The sequence below is a fragment of the Dipodomys ordii genome, unplaced genomic scaffold (assembly GCF_000151885.1).
Source record: "Dipodomys ordii isolate 6190 unplaced genomic scaffold, Dord_2.0 Scaffold96, whole genome shotgun sequence".
NCBI classification, from domain to species: Eukaryota; Metazoa; Chordata; class Mammalia; order Rodentia; family Heteromyidae; genus Dipodomys; species Dipodomys ordii.
The window spans coordinates 8,092,306-8,113,670 of record NW_012267312.1 but is presented as its reverse complement, the minus strand read 5'-3'; the positions used below and the strand labels follow the sequence as shown (position 1 = coordinate 8,113,670).

Here is a 21,365-nt window from a genome sequence, read left to right as displayed (position 1 = left end):
AAAAAAATCTAGAAAAGGCCAAGCCCTGGTGGCTCACACCTGTAATCCTAGCTACAAGAGGATGAGATCTGAGGATTACAGTTCAAGGCCAGCTTGGGCAGGAAAGTCTGTGAGACTCATCTCCAATTAACCAGCAAAAAGAAAAAAAGCAGAAGTAGAGCGGTGGCTCAAGTGGTCTAGCACTAGCCTTGAGCAAAAAAGCTAGGGACAGCACCAGGCCCTGAGCTCAAGTCCCAGGACCAGTACACATACATAAAAAATTCTAGAAAATAAAAACTCTTCTAGGAACAAAAAGATCAGTGATTAACTGGGACAAGAAGATAATTGCAAAGGATTTAAGAAAAAAATGACAGAACTATTCTGTTTTGGGGCTGCATGCATGAGATCCTGGTTTAGATAATGATGCCCAGAATCACAGAAAAAAAAATTTCATGCAGGGCTGGAAAGGTAGCTCAGTGGTAGAGTGCTTGTCTTGCATGCATGAGGCCTTGGGTTTGATTCCTCAGCACCACATAAGCAGAAAAAGCGGGAAGTGGTGCTCAAGCAGTAGAACGCTAGCCTTGAGCTGAAGAGCTGAGGGACAGCACCCAGGACCCACAACCGACAAAAAAATAAAATAAAATAAATCATGCACTATTCATATATATATATATATTTGTCAAAATTTCCTAATCTATGTACTTTTGGAAATACGTTACGTATATGTATATATATATGTATATGTATATATATATGTATATATATATGTATATATATGTATATACATATACATATATATACATATACATATAGTTGATGCCCTAAGTTGAAGCCCCAGCACTGGCAAAAACAAACAACAACAATAACAAAAAACAAAAAACAAAAACCGGGGCTGGGAAGGTGGCTCAGTGGTAGAGCGCTTGTCTTGCATGCATGAGGCCCTGGGTTTGATTCCCCAGCACCACATAAGCAAAAAGAAAAAAAAAGCCGGAAGTGGCACTGTGGATCAAGTGGTAGCGCGCTAGCCTTGAGCTGAAGAGCTGAAGGACAGCGCCCAGGCCCAGAGTTCAAGCCCCACGACTGGACCCCCCCCAAAAAAAACAACAAAAAAACCCACCTTCACTACCCCCCAAACCCCCCTCCCTGCCTGCCCACCGGCCAGTGGCTGAGGTCTGTAATCCTAGCTACTCAGGAAACTTAGATATGAGGATCAAGGTTCAAAGCCAGACCAAGGCAGTAAAGTCCATGCGATTCTTATGTCCAATTAACCAGCAAAAAATTGGAAATGGAGGAATGGCTCAAGTAGTAGAGTACCAGCTGTTAGCAAAAAAGGGAGAGTACAAAGGATCTAAGTTCAAGCTTCAGTACCAGCACAAAAAATTTAAAAAAGTCTGATGTTAAAGGGAATTTTTATCTATACTTGAGTAAAATGAGTCAAGGAAAATTAAAATTATCCTTTTAATAATCCTTATAACACATTAAATGTGTATGCACATATGCGTATGTATGTGTGTGAGTATAATTTAAAATACTAACCTCATCAGATATCTGCTGAGCAAGACGAACAGACACATTTCTAAGCATGCATTCAGATGATGGGTTAGGAATGCTCTGAAGGGCACTTTGTAGCACCACTGCTTGATCATGAATAACCTGGTTGACCTGAAAAATGTTAACCATTTTGCTTAAGCAAATAATCTGTACGTAACTAGAAACAACCATCTATACTACATCCATCAACTCTCCCTCAAGAACAGGTCCTACCATATATTTACTGTATCACCTGGAGTGGCTTATGTAAAATTCACTTCGCATTATCAATACGGTGTGCACTTCCATTGTCATATCTCTACAAACCTCCATTCTAGATTAACCCAACCCAGGTCTCTACATCTGGGTTCACTTTGGCTTGCAGTAGAAAAACTATAAATTGAATAGACTGAGTCCAACCTCATTTAGACTCAGCAAAGAATTTCACATCTTTTACATACATGCTTCCAGGAAGACCTTGTTCATATTCACCACTATAATCAAATTCTATTTTTTTTCTTCTTCAGATGTCTGGTTTCTGTATTATATCTGAAGCCTTACCAAATTCTATTTTGAAAAGGGAAAAAACAAAGACCAGCACCTCAGAAAAAAGGAAGTTTTTACTTAATAATATTACTTTTGTAAATCTATGCATAAGAAGCAATAAATTGACTAAGGCATTTCCAAGTTTTCACTTTATAACATCATTTAAGATATTCCTATATTTTACATTTAGTTTCCTGTTGACTGTGTGCCCTTTAATATTAGAAGCAATTAGGTAAGTCCTAAGTCCTTAAGGAAGGGTAAAAAATGGAAGCACGAGAGAGAGAGAGAGAGAGAGAGGAGAGAGGAGAGAGAGAGAGAGAGAGAGAGAGAGAGAGAGAGAGTTACCTTTCTCTAAGTCCTGAAGGAAGGGTAAAAAAGGGAAGCACATGAGTGTGAGTGTGTGTATGTGTGTGTACTCTTTATTAAGCACTCATATTAGGGATCAAGACAAAAAATATTTTTTTGGCAGTACTGGGGTATGAACTCAGGTCTTTCAGCTTGCTAGAATGGCATTCTACCACTTAAGGCACACTTCTGTTTTCTGCTGTTCCCCAGGCTGTCCTTGAATCTTGATCCACAGGCATGAGATAGTGTAGAACGGCAAAAATCTGTTTGTTTTTGGCCTAACAAGAAACTGTATTCTTTTAGCCAATTAAAAAGCACTCTTAAAAAAATCCTAACAAGGGGCTGGGAATGTGGCCTAGTGGTAGAGTACTTGCCTAACATGCATGAAGCCCTGGGTTCAATTCCACAGTACCACATTAACAGAAAAAAAAACAGAAGTGGCACTGTGGCTCAAGTGATTAAGTGCTAGCCTTGAGCAAATGAAGCTCAGGGACAGTGCCCAGGGCTGGCAAAAAAAAATCTTAACAATAGGGTAGGAGTGTGGCTCAAGTCACCTGGCCCTGATTTCATTCCCTGGTACAACCAAGTTAGCCCTTGGCCCTAACAAAATGATCTTAAGAGTGAAAGAACCAATGTAAAATTTAGGTCATCTGCCAGGCACTGGTGGCTTACACCTAGAAGGTTAAGATTTGAGGATCAAGATCTAAAGCCAGCCTAGGCAGGAAAATCCATGACACTCTTAACTCCAATTAATCACAGAAAAAGCCAGAATTGGTGCTCTGGCTCAAATCATAGTGTTAGCCTTGTGCAAAAGGAGCTTAGGGACAGCACCCAGGCCCTGAGTTCAAGGCCCAGGACTGGCAAAAAAAAAATCAACTCATCTTTATTATTTTTTGGTGCCAATCCTGGGGTTTGAACTCAAGAGCCTAGGCAGCATCCCTTAGATTTTTTGCTCAAGGCTTGAGCCACAGCTTCAGTACCATTAACAATGGACCAAAATCTAGGTACTTGACCTCCCTCCTCATCACAGGATTGTTTCTTCCTCAAGACCTAAGCCATCTCTAAAGAAAATTTAATCTGTTACTTGGGAGACAGATAGGAAGGATCACCATTTTGGCAAGCATAGTCCAAAAAAGGAAGAGACCCCATCTTAAAGAATAAGCCTGGGCAGTACACACTCAAAATCTCAGTTGTTCAAGAGGAGAGGAGAGAACTTGTTGAAGGATGACTTGGGCCAAAAGACAGAGAGTATATATGAAAACTAAAATGAAAAGGGCTGCATGCCCGGTTCAGGTGATAGATACTTAGCAAGCATGAGGCTGAGTACAAACCCAGTAACACACACACACACACACCTGAACTTTTAGCAAGCATGAGGCTGAGTACAAACCCAGTAACACACACACACACACACACACACACACCTGAACTTTTAGCAAGCATGAGGCTGAGTACAAACCCAGTAACACACACACATGCCTGGTTCAGGTGAGATACTTAGCAAGCATGAGGCTGAGTACAAACCCAGTAACACACACACACACACACACACACACACACACTTGAACTTTTAGCAAGCATGAGGCTGAGCACAAACCCAGTAACACACACACACACACACACACACACCTGAACTTTTAGCAAGCATGAGGCTGAGTACAAACCCAGTAACACACAAACACACACACACACACACATACCCCCCCCCCCTCTGAACTTTTCTCTTTCACCAATAACTTAGTCAAACCAACCTCTCATAAATATCAAATTCTGTCATGTCTTGAGGACTTTTGTGACATGGATCAGGGTATCATACCAAGGCAAAGAAAGAGTCAGAACAAGGTCAGAACTGGAGGTTAAATTGATTAAAGTGGGAAGGGAAGCTGACAACAGGTTAAATCAACTATGTTTTTTTCTATCATCTGTGTCATTAGTTATCTGCTAGGCACAAGATAATAAGAGACATGGGGTTAGGTTTAAAGTAACTGAGAGCCAGGGAAGATTTAAGTAGGCAGAGGGGGAACTGCCCTCTTAGAGTGAAGAGCATTTGCACTTTAAATACAAATACAGTCTAACAGAGGATAACATATTAACAAGGTATTCATTGGAAAGAACTTTCAACATTGAGTCAATCTTGAATGGTATACTTTCAAGTTATCAAGAAATATAATTTAAAAAATTACTATCTACTGTTAACAGGGAGCTTAAAAGTCTGTATTACCGATGGATTCACGCCTTCTGCACCTGGCTGACAAGCTTCTGCCACAGCCCGAACATGGCCATAGCCAATGGCAGTTAGCAACAGTTTGGCTATTTTAAGAGCATTGAGGTAAGCACCCCTCCGAGTTTCCATGTCTGCATTTGGTAGGAAGTTATTTCTTGTTAGCATACTCAAGACAAGGGGTAGACCACCACTTTTCAAAAAGTGAAACTGAAAATCAGAGGAATCCTCAGCTAGGGGTGCACCAGCAGGCATTAACAAGGCATAGATGACCTGGAAAAAAAAGAAAAAAAGAGAAAGAACTGTGTAAAAGTATTAAAAAATACACACATATATACATACACATACAAAACAACAACTTGTACATCACCTATCATTACAGCCAAGACATTTGTGACCATTTAAAAAATGTCCTATTACATGCTTATCTATAGTCTTCTACAACAGATTTTAAAGATCTCATTTAGTTGGGAGGCTCAAGCCTATAATTCTATCTACTCTGTATGCAGAGATTTGAGGATCTCAGCTTGAAGCCAGGGGAAGTCCATAAGCCTCTTACCTCCAATTAAACATAAAGAAGTGCTAGCTTTGAGCAAAAATGCTCACAGACAGTGCTCAGGCCCTGAGTTCAAGCCCTAGTACTGTATGTGTGCATGTGCACACGCACACACAATCACACTTAAAAATAAATTCAAAAGGAAAATACTAACCTCTGTTAAGTATAGCACTTGTGAGGCTGAAGGACCAAAGAATAGTGAGTCAAGAGATGGACTAAGGCTGCTTTCTCCAAGTTTGGCATGGTCTAAACAAATAGCTCTTAATTTTTCTATTGTTGTGCTATCTGTAAGAAAGAGAAATGGTTCAAAACAAAATATAATTCATTCATGTGTTCATAATACTGCACTGAGATTTTGAATAGGATTTAAAATGAAATAGCAATCAAATCAGTTGAACCACAAGCTCCAAAAATTTAAAAATCCAGAAACAGATCTACCTTTGACCCCCAAAGAAATAAACCCTATGAAGGGCCTTTTAATCATTTAGCTCAAGTACAAAGGAACAAACAAGTCTTTCAGTCTCTACACAACATGGCCCTCTCAGCTGCCAGAGATTAACAAAGCACCATATACTAAGAAAAAATAATTAGCTTTACTTTTTAACTTCTCTATTACTTACTTCTATGATATTACATATTTTTTTGTTTGTCTTTGCCAGTCATGGGCTTGTACTCAGGGCCTGGGCACTGTCCCTGAGCTGCTTTTGCTCAAGGCTAGCACTCTACCACTTGAGCCACAACACCACTTCTGGCCTTTTCTATCTATGTGGTGCTGAAGAATCGAACCCATGCTAGGCAAGCACTCTACCAATAAGCCACATTCCCAGCCCAATGACATTATATATTAAAATTTATTGTCATTGTAAAGGTGATGTACAAATGGGTTATGTAAGTCAGATGAAGAGTACATTTCTTTTTGAACAATTTTATCCCTTTCTTCGATCTCCCAGTTTTTCCCATCATGTCCCCACCCACAAGTTCTATAGTTCAACAGTGTCTAGTGAGTATCACTGCTGCTTTTGTTCACCCTTTGTCTCATCATTTCTGTGACACTATGTTTTAACAAGCCTGCTTCACTTAAAGAGACATAGTGGTACCCAAGAAACTAAACTCTCAAAAGGAAACAGAAAACCTGCCTGGTGGCTGGGAAGGTGGCTCAGTGGTAGAGCGCTTGCCTTGCATGCATGAGGCCCTGGGTTCAATTCTTCAGCACCACATAAGCAGAAAAAGATGGAAGTGGTGCTGTGGCTCAAGTGGTAGAGTGCTAACCTTGAGCTGAAATGCTGAGGGACTGCGCCCAGGCCCAAAGTTCAGGCCCCACGACCGACAAAAAACAAAAACAAAAACAAAAAAACCTGCCTAATTTTTACCTCAAAGTAAGCAGAACTATAATTACTGGGGACTTAGATTTCCCCCTCCTTTTACGCTAAGATCCTAGCAGATAAATCATTTCATCATGAAAAAAATCCTGTCAGCACGAAGAGCTTGGACCTAAACTCTTAAGACATAAAAACAGTGACAACCTATTCCCTAAAAACAAACCAATTAATACAACTAACAGCTATACATGAGAATTTCAAAATACCAAGTGAAGAATGGAACCAAAGAGGAGAAAAGAGACTCAGGAAAAGGAAGCTCTGAATTCTAAGCAAGATGTTTAATGGGTTTCAGATTATAATTTATTCATCTGACAAGTCTGAACCAAACAAATGACCATTCTGCAGCCATTTCAGCTTTTTGTGTACTAAAATGATTTTAGGTCCCTGAAATATGTTCATTTGATTATGAAATAGGTTAAGATGGAAACAATTTAAACCACTCATAATGCTGTCATCCAAAGATAGTTTCTTTTACAATATACTCAAGTCTAAGCAATTACATGATAATAAAGCAACATATTGTTAAATAAAGTAATTCTACCAGGCATTGGGGGCTCATGCCTGCAATCCTAGCTACTCAGGAAGCTGAGATCTGAGTATTAAGGTTTGAAGCCAACCTCAACAGGAAAGTGAGATTCTTATCTCCAATTAATCACCTAAAAAGCTGGAAGTGCAGCTGTGACTCAAATGGTACAGCACTAGCCTTGAGCAGCTCAGGGACAGCACCTATGTTCTGAGTTCAAGCCTCAGGACCAATACACTCTAAAAAAAAAAAGTACTTCCCACAGAGAGATGTGATGAGGTTTAAGCAATCTCATCAGTGAAGAACTTATAATAGATGTCAACTCTTTTTTTGGTGCTGGGTTGAACTCTGGGCATGGGCATTGTCATTCTCTGAGCTTTTGTACTCAAGCTATTCCTATATCACCTGAGTCACAGCTTTGCTTCTGGCTGATCCTGGACTTGAACTCCGGGCCTGGGCACTGTCCCTGAGCTTTCATGCTCAAGGCTAGTGCTCTGCCACTTGTTACTTCTGTTTTTTGGTAGTTGATTGGAGATAAGAGTTTCATAGACTTTCCTACTTGGGGTAATTTCAAAACTGATCCCAGATCTCAGCCTCCTGAGTAGCAAGGATTACAAGTGTACACCAACTGCCCCTGGCAGACATGAGTATATTTGAAGATACAGTTATACTAAACTGCTGTTAACTGCTATAAAATGGAAGTTTAATTTGTGTGTGTGTGTGCCGGTACTAGAGCTTGAACTCAGGGCTTGGTTGCTATCTGTTAACTTTTTTGTTAAGGTTGATGCCCTACCACTTGGAGCCACATTGGAAGTACCAGCTTTCTGGTGGTTAACTGGAGATTAAGAGTCTCAGAGACTTTCCTACTAGGGCTGGCTTTGAACCAGGATGACTCAGACCTCAGCCACCTAAGTAGCTAAGATTAAAGGTGTAAGCCACTGGGAAATGGAAGCTCTTATGAAGAAAAGCAACTTAATTCTATTTGGTGAAGCAAAATATTCTTTATTTACTATGGAACAAGAGTTTATTTTTGCTGTTGCATGTAGAAAGAGAACACAGACACTTTTAAAATTATCAGACAGACACATTAAATTATCCAGAGAAATCTGAAGTTTAATAGTAAGTCACAATAGAGGCAGTTACTAGACTTCAGGTAACTATTCAGGAAAAAAAAAAGAAAAGAGGGATTCATTATATAATGTACAAAATAATGGAAAGTTATTGTGAGAACTTGTTAAAAGGCTAAAGTTGAAAGTGACTGTTTCAAAGGAATAAGAGCAATGATGTTGACACATAATCCATAGGATAGGGTAAGTGGAGACAAACATTTTCTGTAAAGGGCCAGAGACTAAGTATTTTAGGCTTGAAAGACATGATCTCTTTTGAGGTCTACTGTTTCAAGACAAAAGTAGGGGCTGAGAAGGTGGCTCAGTGGTAGAGCACTTGCCTTGCATGCATGAGGCCCTGGGTTCGATTCCTCAGCACCACATAAGCAAAAAGAAAAAAGCTGGAAGTGGCGCTGTGGCTTAAGTGGTAGAGCGCTAGCCTTGAGCTGAAGAGCTGAGGGACAGCACCCAGGCCCAGAGTTCAGGCCCCAGGACAGGACTCCCCCCCCCCCAAAAAAAAAAACAAAACAAAAGTAGCTGAAGATAAAGTTTGTGAATAAATAAGCATGACTGTTTACAAATAAAACTTTGGTTATGACATTATCATATGACATTAAAGTTTAAATTCACGTAATTTTCATGTCACAAAATAATATTTCATTTAATTTTCTTAAAGCAATTTAAGCTGGACGCTGGTGGCTCATGCCTATATTCCTAGCTACTCAGGAAGCTGAGATCTGAGGATTGTGGTCAGAACGTAAGGTCTGTGAGACTCCAACTAATCACAGAAAAAGTTGAAGTGGTGCTGTGGCTCAAATGGTAAAGCGTTAGTCTTGAGCAAAAGGAGCTTAGGGACAGTGCTCAGGTCCAGAGTTTCAACCCCAGGACTGGCAAAAAAGAAAAAAAAAAATCGAAAAATTTAGAAATCTTTCTTATGTTTCTAGAATGTACAAAAACAGATGTGGGGGCTAGGAAAATGGCTTAGTGGTAGTGCCTGACTAGCATGCATGAAGCCCTGGGTTCAATTCCTCAGTAGTACATACACAGAAAAAAACCGCAATTGGCACTGTGGCTCAACTGGTAGAGTGCTGGCCTTGAGCACAGAAAGGCTCAGGGACAGAGTCCAGGAGTTCAAGCCCCAGGAGCGGCAAAAAAATAAAACAAAACAAAAAACAGATGTAGTGGGATGGATTTCACCTTTGGGCTATAGTTTACCAATTCTTCTTGCATGGAGTTTGCTAGCTAGTATATCCCTTTATTGTTTGGCATGTACTTTTATCACCATTTAAAAATTCTTACCTGGTGGCATAAGTTTCATTAGCACTCTTGCTCCATCTCTAAGAGGTGGCATGTTTAGGCTGCTACCTAAATCTGCAACTTGCCAAAGGAAAGAGATGTATCTGGGATGCAGTGACATTATCTAGAATACAAAACACACATGATAATTACCTATAAATTACTCTTCAGAATTGGTACCCACAAGAGTGAATATCTGTAACATTACGTATGTCATTTCTGCTCTTTAAAGATGGTTGGATTTCCTCATTTCACCTTGACAAATTCTTCATAATGCAGTCTGAACACATTTAAGTAACCTCTAGTTAATTTTCTTTTGACAATTTTTTTATATTCTATTAAATAATTTTTCTAATAACCTCTAGTTACTTTTCTTTTTTTTTAAAGATGTAAAACAATAGTATTATTCTGCTGAAATTTTACCTTTTTTGGAAAATACAGTTTTTTTCAATAAATGTATATTAATAAGTGTTTTTTTCTTTCTTTTTTTTTCTTTTTGGTCAGTTGTGGGGAGTAAACTCTGGGCTTGGGTGCTGACCCTCAGCTCTTTAGCTCAGTGCTAGTGTCCCACCACTTGAGCCACAGCGCCACTTCCAGCTTTTTCTGCTTATGTGGTGCTCAGTAATTGAACTCAAGGCCTCATGCATACATAGTTACTTTTCTTTTGATAATTTTTTATATTCTATTAAATTATTTCTCTTTTATACTCAACTCAGACTCGACACACAAAAGGCTGCCATGCTACCTAGTAAATTTCGAATTCACTTGTAGGGAGCCAAATTCTTCTGACATGAGTGCCTAATATTTTAACACCTATAATCCTAGCTACTCAGGAGGCTGAGAACCTTGGTTTGAAGCCGGCTCAGGTAAGAAAGTCAGTGAGATTCTTATGTCCACTTAACCAATAAAAAGCCAGAAGTGGAGCTGTGGTTCAAGTGGCAGAGTGTCAATCTTGAGTGGAAAAAGCTAAGGGACAGTATTCAGGCCCTAAGTTCACGCCCCAGTACTGGCACATGTGCTGACAAGTTCCCCCATGTGAACATGCCTATAATCCTAGCTACTCAGGAGTCTGAGATCTGAGGATCTCAATCTCAAGCCAGCCTGGGCAGGAAAGTCTGTGAGACTCTTATCTCCAATTAATCACAGAAAAAGCCAGAAGTGGCACTGTGTGTGTGGCTCAAGTAGCAGAATGCTAGCCTTGAACAAGAGGAGCTCAGGGCAGTGCCCAGGTTTAAGAGTTCAAGTCTCAGGAGTTGCTAACAAACAAATAAAACCCTTGTGGGAAAAGTGCAAGAGCAAAAAAGAGGTCACTTTTTCTTGGGGCATAAGGATATTTTACTGACAATCTAAGACTTTACATACTTCTCTAATTTTAAAAAGTCCATTTTATGGTACAAATACACAAGACAATATTTTCCTATATGTATACATTCAAGTGTCAACTACGCTCTAATACATTATATATATAAATATGACCATATCTGTTGAAAATTTTTGTTTTAAATTTGAGTTACAATCAGCTTTAACAGGTACCCACTGTGAACTGATGGTTAATTTGATATTTTTCCCCATTAAATTATAAATACCAAGAAAAAATTATTCTACCTATATTTTTATTATAAAAAATCCTAGCATAATGGCTTGTACAACTGCATGTACTCACCACTCCAGGCAGACAGCTTTCTACTTCAGGATTGGGGCCATCACTATAATGATTACCATGGTTTCCAGGAGATCCAGTTGAAGAATCAGAAGAGCTATCAGGGCTTGAAGGCATATTGGAACTTACTTGTGTAAGTTTGGCTGTAATTAGCTGAAATTGATAAACTATGTCAGTATCAAAGACATGGGAAAAAAACTTAAAACACAGAATCCAAAACCTAGTGACATACCAAAAAAAACTACATGGTAAACTTTCAAATACCTCTTAAAAGTATTGTCTCATATAGCCACTTAAGTTTCATTTTTGGAAATTCTTTGATATATCATGTCACAATGTCTTTTTTAGTCTTATAATCCAAGCACCTCACCACAATGCCTTATACCTAACAAATAATCAACATTTACTGAATAAACAATAATACTCTCAAGTTTAGTGTAATTAAGAAGTCTGGGAACTATATATACTTACCGATTTATCTTTTAGGTTTAATTGTCCAATCAACTTTCTGTCATCTCCAGGATCAATCAGTTCACCGCCCACAAAAAGTTCAATTTTTGTATGGGCTACATTGGCTTTAATACGATTGAGAATACATCGTCGAACTGAACCAATTGTATCATTTGTATGAGACCATACCTCCAAGTCATCTACCTGTCTGCCCTGGTTTGGAAATCGAACTATAAAAGAGAGGTGTTTACCACGGAAAGCTCTGAAGTTGGGGAGGGAAAAAAAAGGATAATATGATATTTAGTAGACATTTAAATCTTCTCAAGAAAATTAAGCTAGGAATTTTTAAAATGACAATTTTCTTATTAAACAAGAACAAAATCGATTATTGATGATTATTTTTAGCATCCTGAAAATGAAAACTGATTTCTTCCCCAATGCTGATCCTAAGGCTTGAACTCGGGACACCTCATGCTCTCACACTAGGCTTTTTCCTCTGAAGGCCGGTACTCTACCATTGAGTCACATCTCCACATCTGGCTTTTTTGCTGGTTAATTGGAGATAGGAATCTCATGGACTTTTCTGCTGGCTATGAACTTTGGTCCTCTGATTCCAGCCTTCTAAGTAACTAGGACTACAGGTGTTCGTGAACCATAAGCACCCAGCTTCTGATTTGCTTTTACCTACATTTATTGCAAATCTTCAAAATACAATGACCAAGTATCTTTTTCTTTGTTAGTACTTTTTGTATCTATGAATACAAATGCAGGATGTGGTGGTGCATGCCAGTAATTTCAGTACTTAGTAGGCTGAGCCAGGAAGATGGAGAATTCCAGGTCAGTCTAGGCTACACAGTGAGACTTTCAAAAAGGGAAAACACAAGGCTGGATGCCTATGGCACAGGCCTGTAATTCTAGCTACAGAGAAGGACTCAGCTTCAATGGCAGATTGAGGTTAAACCCAGCCCATGCAAAAAAAAGTCTGTGAGATTCCTATCTCCTCCAATAAACTACCAAAAAAAAAAGCCAGAAGTGGAGCTGTGGCTCAAGTGGTTGAGCAAAGAAAGCTCAGCAACAGTGCCCAGGCCCTGATTTCTAGTCTCAGGACCAGTATTAAAAAAAAAAAACCACATAAACAGAACATCCCTGAACAAACAAAACATCCCCCAAACCACAAATTAAGACAAGAATTGGTAACGTAACTTTTACCTAGAGAACAAGTTTATATAAACAAAAAGGTTGACGTAATTTTTTTCTGAAAAAAATTTAGTAACTCACTCCACATGGTATTTATATTGGCATATTAAATCATACTAAGGGAGCAACTGTATATAAATCTCATTGAATTATTAAATGATGAATAAACCTAATGAGAAATTTTATTAGACCACTTGAAAATATTTCCTATTACATTAGCTATCTGTCAAGGCAGCTTTTATGGTTTCATTCCAATAATTATGCAATCTGACTATGCTATTATTTTTAGTAGTACAAATAACAAAAATAGTCAATAAAAACAGGACTTAAACCTAAACAAAATAAGAACTAACTATGGAGGAATAAAGCCAACAATTTAAAAATATTCTGCCAGGCACCAGTGGCTTACGCCTGTAATCCTAGCTACTCAGGAGGCTGAGATCTGAGGGTTGCAGCTCAAGGCCAGCCTGGGCAAAAAAGTCCGGGAGACTTTTATCTCCAATAAACCACTTAGAAAAAGCCAGAAATAGTGTTGTGGTTCAAGTGGTAGAGCTCTAGCCTTGAGCACAGAGGCCCAGGGACAGTACACAGGCCTTGAGTTCAAGCCCCAGGACAGACAAAAAAAAAATTCTGTGCTGGGCATGATGGCATAAGGATTTTGAGTGAGATCCTGTCTCAAAAAAGAAAACAAAACAATCCTCCCCAAACAGATGGTTTTATAAGAGATAAATAATTAAAGAATAGCAGCAACTGAGCAGTTTTTCACAAACCTTGACATAGGTAGAATTGTTCTTTCCTCATGATAATCACTGTCACATTCATTAATATATTCCCTTAAAACAGTTAATACTCGAACCATTCGAACAGCTTCCTGTCTTGCACAATTAATACTGTCTTTGTCACCATCCAAAACGCACAATGTATCATAAGAAGCTTTCAAACGATCAAAACAAGACTGAATGAAATCTTCATGGATGACCACCTACAAATAATGGGCCAAAGAGAAAGATTCAAACTGCTTTGAAATGAAAAAAATTAAATATATATATATTAATCCAGATGGAGATGGTAACATTAAAGCTGATCTCAAAAGCTGGGTGCTGGTGGATTACACCTATAATCCTAGTTACTCAGGAGGATGAGATCTGAAGATTTTGAATTAGAAGCTAGGCTGTGCAGCAAAGTCTGAGACTCTTACCTCCAAAGAACCAGCAAAATGATGGAAAGAGGTGTGGCTTCAGCCTTGAGTGAAAAAAGCTAAGGGTCAGCACTCAGGCCTTGAGTTAAAGCCTCAGCATCACCATGAAAAAAGTAGGCAATCGATAGTGATAATAAAACACACATTTCCTTGGGTTGGGAAGGTGGCTCAGTGGTAGAGTGCTTGCCCTGCATGCGTGAGGCCCTGGGTTTGGTTCCTTTATAAGCAGAAAAAGCCGGAAGTAGTGCTGTGACTCAAGTGGTAGAGTGCTAACTAGCCTTGAACTTAAGAGCTGAGACCCAGAGTTCAGGCCCAAAGACCAACCAAAAAAAAAAAAACCCAAACCAAAACAAACAAAAGAACCCCACATTTCCAAAAGGAAACTAGAATAGTAAAAAATGAGCTTTATAGGATTAGGCGCTAGTTATTAAAACAAATACAGTACAATCTCTGACATTTCAACATATTTGAAAAAAGAATACAATCACTATAGTTATCAATAAACAAGATTCATATACATGGTATGTCTATGTCTGTCTTTCTCCAAACACACACACATAACAACACATGCACACACGTGTGCACACACAGCATATATTTTGAGATAAACATTGCCCAGGATGGCCTGAAACTTTTGATTCTGACTAGGATTACAGGCATGTACCAACATACGCCTTTTTTTGTGCGGGCCAGTTCCTGGGGCTTGAACTCAGAGCCTAGGCCCAATTCCTGAGCTTTTTTGCTCAAGGCTAGGGCTCTACCACTTGAGCCACAGCTCCACTTCCATCCTTTTGTTGGTTAGTTGGGAGTCTCACAGACATCCCTTCCATGGGCTGGAACCACAGATCCTAAGTAGTTAGGATCATACTCATGAGCCATCAGCACTGGGATCATATCAGTTATATTTATTTATTTATTTATTGCCAGTCATGGGGCCTGAACCCTGGGTGCTGTTCCTCAGCTCTTTAGCTCAAGGCTAGCGTTCTATCACTTGAGCCACAGCGCCACTTCTGGCTTTTTCTGCTTATGTGGTGCTGAGGAATCGAACCCCAGGCCTCATGCATGCAAGGCAAGCACTCTACCACTGAGCCACCTTCTCAGCCCCTCATACCAGTCATTACATATATCTTTTATAAGAACTAAAACAAAGTAAGTCCTAATTAATGTCAAAGAAAAAAGTTTTTAAAAAGGTTTTTTTTGGGCAGTAATGGGGATTGAGTTCAGGGCTTTTCCCAAGCTAGTAAAGGTTCTACCACCTAACGCATGTTCCTAAGCCCAAGATAAAAGTTCTTATCAACAATACAATTTTCACACTTAGAATTCTAAACGGTGCTCACCTGATTGACCTGTAGTCTTGGACCAAGGTTTGTGTAGATCTCTTTAAGGAGATCTATTGCTCTGCTGGCGATGTCATCATTACTCTGAATCACAACCTAGGTTCAAAAAATTGAGGTGTTAATTCTTCTCAAGAAAAGTCTTAGTTGGACATTTAAATACAAACCATATCCTCATTTATTTTATACATTAATAGTTTAATGATAAGCTGACTTTGACAATCAAGTAAAACAATATGCCTGTATTACTTAAGCCTGTAACTTAAGGTCTTGATTAAGACTACAAGAAACACAGTTTAGCATACATAAAAAAGGCTATTTCCTCCACCCCTAATACCTATAAATCTTTATTACTCATCTGATTACATTAGTGGTATTTAAACTCTGTTCAGAACCCTAGGACTTAGAGATGTTGTTTCAGGGCTAAGCAGCTTAAGGAGGAGAAAGGGAATAAAGAAAACATGGGGACATTGAGCAAAGAAATGCAGACTTCCCTTATCAACTAGATTTTACATTTTGGTTGGATGTTTTTTTGTTTGTTTTTAAGACAGTCTTGCTAAGTATTTCAAACTAGCAGCCCTCCTACCTCTGCCTCCAAGGGCTGAGATTACAAGTGTGTACCACTATGCTCAACATGTGAATTCTGAGTTTAAAAAAAAATCCCAAAAGTGTTAAAACAAATAGTACAATAAATACCTTAGTCTGTCTCTGATTTGCAAAAAAAAAAAAAACTTTAGAAAAAACCCTACTGTATAATCTGTCTGACTGTGTTATATTTGTGTGGGAGAGCACTCAAGATTTTACCCAGGCCCTTGCATATGAACTACACCCCTCCTATCCCCCTTTTTTGTGCTGCTATTTAGGCTTGAACTTTGGGTCTGGGTGCTGTCCCTGAGCTTTTATGCTCAATGCTAGCACTCTACCACTTAAGCCACAGCTCCACTTCCTGATTTTTGGTTGTTAACTATAGATAAGTATCTCATAGACTTAAATACCCTGGCTGGCTATTAACCAATATCCTCTTCCTTCTGAGTAGCTAGGATTGCAGGTATGAGCCACTAGTACTCCGCCCCACCCACTTTCATACATATAAAACATAATTAAAAGTGGAAAATTAGCCTTTACCAATACTTTCCTGGTATTTATAAATGTCTTCAGTTAAATAGTGCCAAGAAAGTACACACTACTCATAATTTCATCTATATAAAGGCTCTTTAGTATTCAGTGTATAAACTGAGATCTACACTGAACAAAAATCGGGATGGGGAATTAATTTCCATGGAGCTTTATGAAAGACAGTACACTTCTAAAACATATCTGAACAAGCCCCACGACCAACCAAAAATAAAACATATCTGAAAACAGGTATCTTTTTTTTTGGGGGGGGGTCCGGTCGTGGGGCCTGAACTTTGGGCCTGGGCACTGTCCCTCAGCTCTTTATTAGCTCAAGGCTAGGGCTTTACCACTTGAGTCACAGAGCCAGTTCCGGGTTTTTCCTGTTTTGCTTATGTGGTGCTGAGGAATCGAACCCAGGGCCTAAGGCATGCAAGGCAAGTGCTCTACCACTGAGCCAACTTCCCAGCCCCTGAAAACAGGTATCTTAAGTCTAGGCAATAGGAACACCAGCCCAGAATGGCCACAGCACACTACTTCTGGTTTTCTGATGGTTAACTGAAGATAAGAGTCTCACTGACTTTCCTGCCTCAGCTGGCTTTGAACCGAAATCCTCAGATCTCAGCCTCCTGAGTAGCTAGGATTATAGGTGTGGGCCAGCAGTGCCTGGTGAGAGGAAAACTTTTTAAATGACAAATAAAAGATGAATGTTTACTAACCCAGACACTGAGGACAAACTTCGGAGAACCCATACATAATTTATAAAGTTAAAATTCATACTTATTCTGAGAATTACATCAGATATAATGTTTACAAAGCTCCTAAGACTTACCCTCCAAAGATAGTCTAATCCTATCAACTCCAAATCATCCATCATATAGGCTCTCCTTTTTGCTACTAGTTTTCCTTCTCGACAATTCACAGCTTTGAAGAATCGTTCAAAACATTTCATTCCATTTTCAGTTAATAGGGAAGGATCAAGCTGAAGCACATTACTTTCAAAGAAGTCCTTATTAATATCAGGATCTAAGTCTGGTTCATCCCCCATCAATTTGGAATACCATTTAAAACAGGCTTCACGATCACAAAGGTAAACTGCATTCTCAGCTAAGCATTTCCATATTTGTTTTGCCTGGGGAGCACATAGCCACAGTTGGCCATCCTTCAACAAAAATCTTGGAAAAACAAAAAATTAGCAATTAGATTTACATAACTTATCCTCAAAGGCAATCTATATATGTATGAAATACATTAAAACATATAAATTTTTTGGTACCTGTCCTGGGGCTTGAATTCAAGGCCTGGGCACTGTCCCTGAGCTTTTCTGGCTCAAGGGTAGCACTCTACCACTTGAGTCAAGAGTCCCATGGACTTTTGTGCTGGGCTGGCTTCAAACTGTAATGGTCAGCTCTCAGCTTCCCGAATAGCTAGGATTACAGGCTGAGCCACTAGTACCCACCATTACCCACAAGTAGTCTTAACAATTACATTTTTTTTTTTTGGTCAGTCGTGGGGCTTGAACTCTGGGCCTGAGCACTGTCCCTCAGCTCTTCAGCTCAGGACAAGTGCTCTACCACTTGAGCTACAGCGCCACTTCCAGTTTTCTGGTGGTTTATTGGAGTTAAGAGTTTCATGGACTTTCCTGCCCAGTCTGGCTATGAACTGTGATCCTCAGATCTCAGCCTCCTGAGTAGCTATTATACAGGCTTGAGCCTCTGGCACCAGGCAACAATTACATTTTTAACCACAGATAAAAAGATGGTGTTACTTATTTCAAAAGAACCTATTTCCCAACTTTGATCTGGTATTAAAAATACTGGCTATTAGTTTACTCAAGAACCCTACATGAAGGCGCCAATTTTATATAAACCCTATGGAACTGGCTAGCTGAATTCAAATAGTCTTTGAAACTAGTCATTCTGAAAATATGGTTAATAGGTAGTAATACCTCTAACATACTAATCTAGAAATAAGCAAATAGGACTGATGGATTTGCTTTTTCCAGGCTGGCTTTGAACTACAATCCTCATATCTCAACCTCCTAAGTAGCTAAGATTGATTACAGGTGTGAGACACCCATGCCTATTCAGTTTTTTTTTTTTTTTTTTGGGTCCGGTTGTGGGGCCTGAACTCTGGGCCTGGGCGCTGTCCCTCAGCTCTTCAGCTCAAGGCTAGCGCTCTACCACTTGAGCCACAGCGCCACTTCCGGCTTTTTTCTTTTCGCTTATGTGGTGCTGAGGAATCGAACCCAGGGCCTCGAGCATGCAAGGCAAGCGCTCTACCACTAGCCACCTTCCCAGCCCTTCAGTTTTTTTTAAAGACAAACTTCTTCAAATGAAAAATCCCACTAGGAAATACGGCTTTTTTGGTATGTGGCTTCACTGGAAAATGAGGTATTTAACTGAATGTCTTTCACAGGTAACACATTGAGAGTTATTTAAATTCTGATACTTTCTTTTTTTCTTGTCAGTTTTGGGGCTTGAACTCAGTTTGGGTGCTGTCCCTGAACTCTTTCTATCAAGGCTAGCTCTCTACCACTTTGAGCCTCAGTATCACTTCTGGTTTTCTGGTGGGTTAATTGGAGATAAGAGTCTTAAGGACTTTCCTGCCTGGGGCTGGCTTTGAACCATGATCCTCAGATCTCAGCTTCCTGAGTAGGTGGGATTACAGGCGTAAGTCACTGGCGCCCAGCAATTCTGATACTTTTTAATGATCTATTATTCATCAGTCAGTACCTGACACATTAAATACAATTTCTTATGTATGATTTAGACATTTTATTTTATTTTATTTTTTTTGGGTCCAGTCATGGGGACTGAACTCTGGGCCTGGGCACTGTCCCTCAGCTCTTCAGCTCAAGGCTAGTGCTCTACCACTTGAGCCACATCCCCACTTCCGGCTTTTTTTCTTTGTGCTTATGTGGTGCTGAGGAATCGAACCCAGGGCCTCACCCATGCAAGGCAAGCGCTCTACCACTGAGCCAACTTCCCAGCCCTGATTTAGACATTTTATACCAATCATCAACAGGATGTTTATCAATTATTCAGTGATGTTCTTTAGGGCTTTATTTATTTTGTGGCTGTTGAGTTGTCCATTAAAATCAGACAATTAAGGTGAATTCCACTGTGAGAAAAACTACAGTCTATTTCTTTAGCTTCCAATTTTTTTCTTTTAGCATGCACCATCTACCCTGTCCTGCCATGTCTAAGACAAAGAAAATACCTCAACTTTATTCTGAATAACTTAAAATCTAATTTTTAGCTATCATAATGGTAGCTGCATGTTCAGCTACAGAATAAGGTGCTTGTACTTAATATTAGTAGTTCCCTTTCAACTTCAAAATGTTTTAGGATCTAATGTTTTAGGGAATTTGATATTTTCATAACATTTTGGACCTTAATAAGGGTTAACATTTGGTTCTAACAATCCTGTCCCACCTCTAACCTATTCATCTATAGAGAAGGAAATAGGTCTAGTGAGATAAAATGGAATTGCTTTTCCAAGCTGGCGTTGAACTGCAATCCTCAGATCTCAGCCTGGCTGGGATTACAGGCATAAGATACCCATGTGTGTTCAGTTTTTTTTCTAAAGACAAAAGCAACTGCTTCAAGTGAAAAATTTCATTGGAAATAGGATATATAAAAGCAGAGTTGGTCAGCAAACCAAAGGGATAGAACACATGCAAACATCAGTAACAACAGTTCACTAGGATAGCATTTTTCAATCTAGAGAGGCAGCCCCTTCTATTCAGGTCATTGAAAAACAAACATAAAAACCACTTTAAACAAATGTCACTTTTCTTAAAATCTGCTAGAGAATTTTTCTCAGGTTAAAATCATTATGTAATTTAAAATTTCCCAATTAACAAGCACAGAGTTCAATAAAACATTCATAACTAACAGGGAAAATTCTCTAGAACCTGGTTCAAAATAACAACTGCAATAGGTTTTCCTGCAGCATTAGTAGTCTTGGCAGTTGTTAGCAGGCATGTGACAATAATAAACTCTTGCATATGACATGTTTTGAATTCATAAGATACCTTTCCATCATCAAAAGCACTTTTCAAATATTTTAAAAGGATATTAAAATTAAATATCATTGAGCAAATCCAGCTTTGGACATTTCACTTTGGCTTAATAGAATGAACCTCATCAGAAAAACGGTAATTAATAATATGATTTAGAACTGCCTTTCACAGCCATTGTTAACACAAAGACTATTATATAGGACTCAAGAGAATGATGGAAAAGGTAATATTAATCAAGTTGTACTATACTCCTAAACTGACATGTTGAATTGAAACTCCTTTTACAACTACTACAAAAAAAAGAAAATGACCACCAAGACATAGCTATATAGAATATTCATTCTGTATTCCTTATCTGTGTCTTAAAGAATGCAAGAGTTACATAAAACAAACCTAAGGAAGTTAAGCCGTTCTTGGACTTCTTGAACATGACTGTATCTACTTCCCAGCCTGACAGTTTGTGGGTCATAGTCTTCATGATCTGCAAATTAAGAAAAACCATGCATTACACTCTCAAAATAAATGTAAACACCAGAATCTTATGGCCTTCCATCTCTATTCATCAATTTTTGCTTCATAAAATCTGAAGCAATTATGAAACACACATTTACAGAGTTAAAAGAACTACAATATATGTCAAGACAGACAAAAAACATTTTCTTGCAAATCTAAAAGTGATAGCAGTAAAAATTAATCCTTAAGAAAGTAGCAACCAGGGGGGCTGGGAAGGTGGCTCAGTGGTAGAGTGCTTGCCTTGCATGTATGAGGCCCTAGGTTCAATTCCTCAGCACCACATAAGCAAAAAGAAAAAAAGCCGGAAGTGGCACTGTGGCTCAAGTGGTAGAGCGCTAGCCTTGAGCTGAAGAGCTGAGGGACAGTGCCCAGGCCCAGAGTTCAGGCCCCAC

At 39.1% G+C, this 21,365-nt stretch overlaps 1 protein-coding gene across 1 annotated transcript in view; it reads right to left on the bottom strand.

Annotated features, from left to right (window-relative positions):
* Positions 1-21,365, bottom strand: part of Usp9x (ubiquitin specific peptidase 9, X-linked) — a 117,565-nt gene that overhangs the window by 40,110 nt on the left and 56,090 nt on the right. The window contains exons 13-22 of the mRNA XM_013026742.1: positions 20,854-20,941; positions 17,266-17,608; positions 15,324-15,419; positions 13,559-13,770; positions 11,613-11,853; positions 11,145-11,294; positions 9,485-9,605; positions 5,332-5,462; positions 4,622-4,894; positions 1,516-1,641 (exon numbers count right to left, since the gene is read on the bottom strand). Coding sequence (XP_012882196.1) covers positions 1,516-1,641; positions 4,622-4,894; positions 5,332-5,462; positions 9,485-9,605; positions 11,145-11,294; positions 11,613-11,853; positions 13,559-13,770; positions 15,324-15,419; positions 17,266-17,608; positions 20,854-20,941 — 1,781 coding nt within the window. The remainder of the gene's footprint in view (positions 1-1,515; positions 1,642-4,621; positions 4,895-5,331; positions 5,463-9,484; positions 9,606-11,144; positions 11,295-11,612; positions 11,854-13,558; positions 13,771-15,323; positions 15,420-17,265; positions 17,609-20,853; positions 20,942-21,365) is intronic.